The sequence below is a fragment of the Trachymyrmex cornetzi genome, unplaced genomic scaffold, assembly GCF_001594075.2.
Source record: "Trachymyrmex cornetzi isolate Tcor2-1 unplaced genomic scaffold, Tcor1.1 scaffold210, whole genome shotgun sequence".
In the NCBI taxonomy this organism is placed as follows: Eukaryota; Metazoa; Arthropoda; class Insecta; order Hymenoptera; family Formicidae; genus Trachymyrmex; species Trachymyrmex cornetzi.
In genome coordinates, this window is record NW_017296742.1 from 36,215 (window position 1) to 44,056 (window position 7,842).

Below are 7,842 nucleotides of genomic sequence, written 5' to 3' on the forward strand. Positions count from 1 at the left end.
AGACGGAAATATGGCATAGCATTTTTAATTGGCTGTATAGCAACCATCCGAGCAGAAATGAATCTAGCAAATCTGATTTACCATCTAGGCATTAGACAGCATTTACTAGATAAGATTTCTAACTCGTCACTGGATAGTTACTAGCTAATATTTCGTAATATCAATAAATCTGTCTAGTGACTGCCTAGTAATTACGATGTAACACCTACATCTTATTTACTAGGCAGCCGCTAGACAGATTTCTTGACATAAAAAAATCTATCTAGAGACTAGCTAGTAATTACGACGTTATTACACCTACATGCTATTTACTGGGCAGCCACTAGACGGATTTCTTAGCACAAAAAATCTGTCTAGTGACTGCCTAGTAATTACGATGTAACACCTACATCTTATTTACTAGGCAGGCGCTAGACAGATTTCTTGATATAAAAAAATCTGTCTAGAAACTAGCTAGTAATTACGATGTTACACCTACATGCTATTTACTGGGCAGCCACTAGACGGATTTCTTAGCACAAAAAATCTGTCTAGTGACTGCCTAGTAATTACGATGTAACACCTATATCTTATTTACTAGGCAGCCGCTAGACAGATTTCTTGACATGAATAAATCAGTCTTCTTACAAGATTTCTTAATATGAAAGAAATTAATAAAAAAATATTTAAAATATAACATATTAATTATATAATATAAATCGCATGTTTAGAATTGTTTTTTTGAACTTACATGTAAAAAAACAATTCTAAACATGCGATTTATATTATATAATTAATATGTTATATTTTAAATATTTTTGTATTAATTTCTTTCATATTAAGATATCTTGTAAGAAGATTGATTTTTTCATGTCAAGAAATCTGTCTAGCGGCTGCCTAGTAAATAAGATATAGGTGTTACATCGTAATTACTAGGCAGTCACTAGACAGATTTTTTATGCCAAGAAATCCGTCTAGTGGTTGCCCAGTAAATAGGATGTAGGTGTATCGTAATTACTAGCTAGTCTCTAGACAGATTTATTGATATTACGGAATATGCAGCTAGTGACTAGCCAGTGACAAGTTAGAAAACTTATCTAGTCAGTACTATCTAGTGTACGAACACAGTTGGTGTCATTCGTACACAGTAATAGGTCCTTCTGACAAGATTTTTTATCACTTTACAATTTTCATTAATACTAGCTAATAACTAAAAAGTGACTCACTGTGTCTGGTACCGACTGGCCAACATATCAGGAACCGGTTCTTGAATTATTCATGATAATGTTTGCGATACGGTACTTAGTAATCGTGGAGAGCTTACCATGACAGGATAACTTTTACTTTATATATGTTGATTTGTGTTTGCTCTGAGGGAGGTTAAAAAATGAGCCGAAACATGTAAGCGCGTTTATTAAATAAAGAAGTTTCAAGCTTCATAAGTGTATTATTTGCGCAACGTCTTCTGCGCCTGACTCCTAAAGCCCGTATTCTTTCCAATTCTTTGATTTATAAGGAGGCTTGGTTAGTTTGATTTGTTATAAGAAAAAATGACACAATTAAAATTGAGATCAGAAACCATTTTTATTCTCATAAATGTCTTAAAGGACATAACTTTGAGAGAGAGGGAGAAATAAAATAAAATAAAAATTAAAAAACTTGAACATTAATATGTTGTTTTAATTAAAACATAAAAAAACAGAAACTTGCCCGACCCCCCTGGGCAAAGCGAATGGATCACTCGAGCAATGCGTATGAAATTTAAAAAATTAGAATCAGTCTTGGCAATCATCATAATAGTCTATACCAAATCCTCTATATGTAGTGCAGCCTGCATGGGTCCATTTGATGCAACGACTGCACTGGATCAGTCATAAACAAATCATCATACTGCATTGTAGCAAAAAATAAACAAAAATGAAATGTAAACAAACACGTGTCTTTCATACACTCGAAAGGTTGTCTGTCCCTCCGTATTCCCAGTATTTTCAGTGTAATCATATACCGAATAAAGAGGATAGATCATCCGTTTTGCCCCCACCCGCTTTGCCTAAAGAATCTACCTGGCGCGAATTTGGAAAGGTTAGAATAAGTTGAAGCACCAAATAAAAAATTTTAATCTGGAATACACGTTTAAAGACATAGAATTCTTATACAAAATTATTCACTCTGGTGTTAAGGAACAATTATAGATAATAATTAAGCTACGTATCTGTTTATGCGTAAGTGATTTGTGTTTGATAACAAAACATCACTTCGATAGCTTAGTGAACTGTTATACTTTATTGTGGATAAATGAGAGGTTATACATGTGTATCTCGAATTTTTGTTATTAACCGATAGATAATTATTATTATTATTATTCCGCGCTAGCGCCCTCCTACGGTCTCTTTACATTACTTGCAGAACATTTCGAGTATCGAACGACGCGAAAACCAAATATTGTACGAATTTCATTGACATACCGCGCGCCTTGATAGACTTGGACTATCAATAGAAATAATATGATTAATGAACTGTTGTTAACAATAAGAATTTCAATGACTTGATAAGCAACCGTTTGAGAAGAAACTGGGGAGTAACGAAATCATGAATATTAAGAACAAAGAAACTAAATACATTACAATACGCATGAATTACTAACATATATCATCTTTCTTATTATCTAAATTGTCCTTGACGGGTAATACAGCTAATTTAGCTGCTGGCCGTTTGTATGAACCCGCTGCTGTCTTGATCGTGCAGTACGAATAACACCATCGTCGCCCGGAAAAACTTTCTTAAGTCTTCCCCAGCATCCATTTAAAGGGGGATAGTCCGTCTTCGTGACAAACTACTAATTGTCCAACCTGGAGAGCTGGACCACTCATATCGTTTGGATCATGAGATATGGCGATTAATGGTCTTGAGTTGAGAATGGCTTCTATCTGGATGCTCAAAGTCGATGCTTCTTCAAACGTGAGTGGAGTGTCATGGGTCATTTTGTTGAAATGCCTCTTGAAAGACTTAACTGTGGCTTCCTAGAGACCTCCAAAGTGAGGGGCCCATGGAGGAATAAAATGCCACTTGATTTGATCCATAGATGTCTCATTTAAGAATTCTGTGCTGATGTTCCTCTTGATTGAACAATTTTCGAAGCTGTTCCAGCTCATGATTTGCGCCAACGAAATTGGTGCCGTTGTCAGAGAAGACATCCGCTGGTTTACCTCTTCATCCAATGAACCTCTTGAACGCATTGAGAAACGCATCAGTGATTAAGTTTGAGACCTCATCCAAGTGGACCGCCTTTGTCGCCAAGCAAACGAATACTGCGACGTATGCCTTTACGTTCTTACTGTTTCTGCGCGATCCTTCACGAACGTATATCGGTCCACAAAAGTCTATACCTACACAACTGAATGGTCTTGAGGGTGTGACCCGATGTATGGGCAAATTTCCCATTATTTGCTCCGAAAACCTTGGCCTATGCTTGAAACATCTTATGCAGCCTCGCAATAATTTTCTTACTGTACCGCGCGCCTTGAGCGGTCAATGTTTAAGTCGTATCGCGGCTAGAGTTGCTTCTATTCCTGCGTGCATAAGTCTTTGATGCTCGTGCTCGATAATGAGCCTCGTAAAATGTGATCGTTGATGCAATAGACATGGATGTTTAACGTCCGAATGTAGGTAGGAACGTTGGAGTCTGCCGCCAACTCGTATTATATTTTCTTTATCGATGAATGGATTTAATGGTTTCAAATTGCTTCGACTTGATATGATTCTTTTGTCTTTTAGATCCTTGATGTCCCTGTCGAACGTGAGCTCTTGATCTTTTTTTATTAATCTCCTTGTAGCTTCTTGTAGCTCTTCAACTGTCAAAAGTCCACATTGTTTATCTCTGCAGTTATGTATGAAGCGTAGACATGTGGCTGCCACTCGGACAAGCCTGTTGAAGGTAGAGAATTTGTTGAATGGATTGGTTTCCAAATCGCTAGCTAATGCAACCTTTGATCTATCACGTTCTTCGAGCTGACTTTCATCGTATTCGATTGCCTCATATTGGTCTTCTGGTAGATTTCCATCGTGAAGCCAACGGGATCCTCCCCACCAAAGTTGGGAATTTACTAACTCCTTGGCGCTGATGCCTCGTGAGACCAAATCCGCCGGATTTTGCTCCCGACATGCTTCCAGTTCTCGATCGACGTTATTTCCTGAATGTCTCCGATCCTATGAGCTACGAAGACCGGTAATTTCCTGTTGCTTGCTTGAAGCCAGTGTAGGACGATTGATGAATCAGTCCAGTAATATTTGTTGTCGATATTAATCTCTAAGGCGCTTACAACTTTGTCCATGAGCTGAGCCAATAATTGTGCTCTACAAAGCTCTAACCGGGGTATGGACAATGCCTTGACCGGAGCTACACGAGATTTGGAACATATTAAGTGCACCTCAATGGTGCCTTCAGCATTGATACTGCGCATATAGATGCAAGCTCCATAAGCACGCTCACTTGCGTCGCAAAATCCATGGATTTCTCTATGAATGTCCTGACCGCTAGTTACGATCTTTCGTGGTATGTTAAGTTCCTTTAACATTTGTAACTCTTCGATGTAATGCGACCATTTCGCTTGAAGATTCATGGATAATACTTCGTTTCAATTTAATTGCATCTTCCACAATTGCTGAATCATGAGTTTCGCAGTTATGATGATCGGGCCTAGCAGTCCCAGTGGATCGAATATTTGAGATATTTGTGATAAGATTGATCTCTTTGTATGCATATTGGGCTTTGTGTGATGTTTCGCTCAAGATCCGATACTGGAATAAATCCTTAGATGGATTCCAATTGATGCCTAACGTTTTTGCAGATCCCTCCTTGTCCAATTCTAATAACTGGTCCTTGGATTCAGATTTTGCATCTAGCGCTTGCTAGATCCCGTAGAATCTCACTATTGTTGGATGCCCATTTACGTATTTTAAATCCACCCTTGTTGAACATGCCTGTTAATTGATTTCGAATCTCGATTACTTCTTCCTTGCTGTTTGCACCTGTAATGAGGTCGTCGACATAAAAGTCCCTGCATGCTATTAATGATCCTTTCGGGAATGAATATACTTGCAACTTTGCTAGTTGTTGTATCACCTTCGTGGCCACAAATGAAGCCGATGGTGTTCCATATGTCAGCGTGAGTAGCTCATATGTTTCAATGTTGTCTGATGAGTCTTCTCTCCATAAGATCCTTTGTAGTGGTGTTTGTTTTTCCGTGATGCGAATTTATCTATACATCTTTTCAAGATCTCCTGTCAACACGTAATCGTATGTTCGAAAGCGTATTAATATTGACAGACCTTCTTGCTGTAGTACTGGACCTACCATAAGTGCATCATTCAGTGAAATGCCGCTTGTAGTCTTGCTTGAAGCAAACTTAAAGAGTCTGTTAATGATGAAATAACTCACTTCTACATGCCACATCACTGTGTCAGTAGTCTTCGACTACTCTCAATTTTGTGGTAGTACTGCTATGTTTGATGATACAGTGATGTGGCATGTAGAAGTGAGTTATTTCACCATTAACAGGCTCTTTAAGTTTGCGCATGTGCCCTAACTCTTGATATTCACGCATAAATTTATTGTATTCAAATCTGCATTAAGACTTTCATTTTAGTCTTCTTTCCAAGCTGTGCAGTCGTTGTGTCGCGATGTCTCTTGAGTGACCCAAATTGTTGAGAACGTCCGTTTTGATAACGTTATGATGAATCTACCGTCCGAGTCTCTCTTGTAAGTTTCGCCGAAGTGGTTTTCGCATGCACGCTCTTCTGATGTTCTTGTGTTCATCCTGTTACAACTTTCCTGCTGCCAAAACTTCGTAAGATTGCTATTTAGCTGCTCATTGACGGATAGGCTACAGGTAATGACCTTTGGATTTTGCATCGTTGCTAATCCGTCGGAAACGATCCATCCTAATCGCGTCTTCTGCCATGTTGGCTGATTATCTGCTAGTTTCATCCTGCCAATACACAATAGATCGAAGAACACCTCCGCTCCTAATAACAGATCTATTCTTGACGGTTGATTGAATTGTGGATCCGCTAGTACGATACCCTTTGGAACTTGAAGCTCATTTTTGCTTATTCCATTGGTTGGAATATCCTGTGTGATGTTGTTCATGACCAGACAATCTAGCTCCCTCCTGTAACTAGTCGTTCGCGAATGTATGACGATTGTCGCGATGCTTCTTGTTTGTATAGATTGTTTTCCGATTCCGCATACCGGAATATTCGTATCTCGTGAATCAAGTCCTAACTCCTTGCAACAATCTTTCGTGATAAAACAGGACTGAGATCCATTATGATTAACCGCTGCGTTGTTTGCAGTTACTGTTTTTGTATTTTCTGAATCATCAATCTCCTCCTTGCTATTGGAATCAGATTGATTCTTTGTTGCTTGTTCCAAATGTAACAATGTATTATGACGTTTGCTACATTTTCGACATGTTCCAGAGGTACATTCCTTCGCTATATGCAATGCGGTTCTTAGGCAATTTAGACACAATTTGTGTGACTTGGCTTCCTTAATTTGCTGCTGGATGTTGAAATCCAAAAAGTCTTTACATTTGTAAGTGGCGTGGTTTTCCTTCCGGCAAAACCCGCATGCATTCTTAGTGATAGCTACGTGAGCCGTAGTGCTCTTACTGCGCGCCGTTTTATCCTTGGACAATGGACCTGAAGTTTTTGATAAGCGCGATGTCGCCTCTAAAGCTCTGCATTGTTGATTCAAGAAATTAATCAACTGTTCGAAATCCGGAATCTTACCTCGCTCTATAGTAGTCTCCCATTCTCTGTATGTCGATTGGTCTAATTTGCTTGTGACCATATGTATCAATAGATCATCCCAGTAATCCGTAGGCCTTCTGAGAGCCGTTAATGCACGGATGTGTTTCAATATCGTATCCAATAGTTTTCGCAGCGTAGAATGATTGTCCTTGCTCATGGTTGGCAAATCGAACAACGCCTTTACGTGGTTTTCAATGATAAGCCCTGGATCGTCGTATCTGCTCTTTAGCATTTGCCAGGCTTCCTTATAGTTCTCCGCTGAAGCTTCTAAAAAACTAATTACGTCGAAAGCTTCTCCCTTGAGAGACGATAATAAGTATTGCATCTTCTGCACGTCGGGTAGTGTCGCGTTTTGCTCAATCATGCTGTGGAACATATTACGGAATGAGATCCATTCATCAAATTTGCCAGAGAAAGTGGGCATACTTACTTGCGATAATTTCAAGCTATCATTAGCTAGACTTGTCGTCTGTGACATAGGAGTACCTTCTCTTACCTGATTTTCCTGCGCTAAGGCTTGACTTGCCACTAATTCCTTTTGCTGAATTAAATTTTCATAGGCTGTCGCTACCGCATAGTATTTGTCCTCAAAGTTAGATCTTTCGTCACTTTCTAATGCAACAGCTGCCTCCTCGGTAACGAGTTCCTCGATATTTGATTGTACTTGCCCGAATTCGTTCCATAAACCGTGGAATCTGTCTGATCGTATGCGCAATTCGGTAATTGTCGCACGCTAAGCCTCCCGGCCTTCTATGTACGATTGCGCCCTTGTGCATTGCGCCTTTATGGTTGCACGCCGCTGCTTTTTACTTTCGTCCTGCATTGACATGTTGTGTCAGTACTTACGTTGATCTTGCGATTGTATTCACATCAGTGATCGTAACGAACTGCGTCGCTCGCTATAACGATCGAAAGCTCGCGCCAGAGGTTATGTCACGCTGCGTTGGTCGAATGTAACCTCTAACCCGCTGTTAGATGCTTTGACTATATACCTCTGGACTGCTAACGGCAGCCATTACTGGAATCCAAGATCTCAGAGCCATCAGGTCC

The 7,842-nt window shown here is 39.4% G+C and overlaps 2 protein-coding genes across 2 annotated transcripts; both read right to left on the reverse strand.

Annotated features, from left to right (window-relative positions):
* Positions 1-3,507: 3,507 nt before the first annotated feature.
* Positions 3,508-5,431, reverse strand: LOC108759962 (uncharacterized). The gene is made up of 5 exons (XM_018505709.1): positions 5,244-5,431; positions 4,988-5,198; positions 4,608-4,887; positions 4,299-4,561; positions 3,508-4,185 (listed from the first exon to the last, which is right to left on the reverse strand). The coding sequence occupies exons 1-5, from the start codon at positions 5,429-5,431 to the stop codon at positions 3,508-3,510; spliced, it is 1,620 nt and encodes a 539-aa protein (XP_018361211.1).
* Positions 5,432-5,620: 189 nt separating this feature from the next.
* Positions 5,621-7,621, reverse strand: LOC108759963 (uncharacterized). The gene is made up of 2 exons (XM_018505710.1): positions 7,603-7,621; positions 5,621-7,491 (listed from the first exon to the last, which is right to left on the reverse strand). Exons 1-2 carry the CDS (start codon positions 7,619-7,621, stop codon positions 5,621-5,623), a joined length of 1,890 nt encoding a protein of 629 aa, XP_018361212.1.
* Between the last annotated feature and the right edge of the window lie 221 nt (positions 7,622-7,842).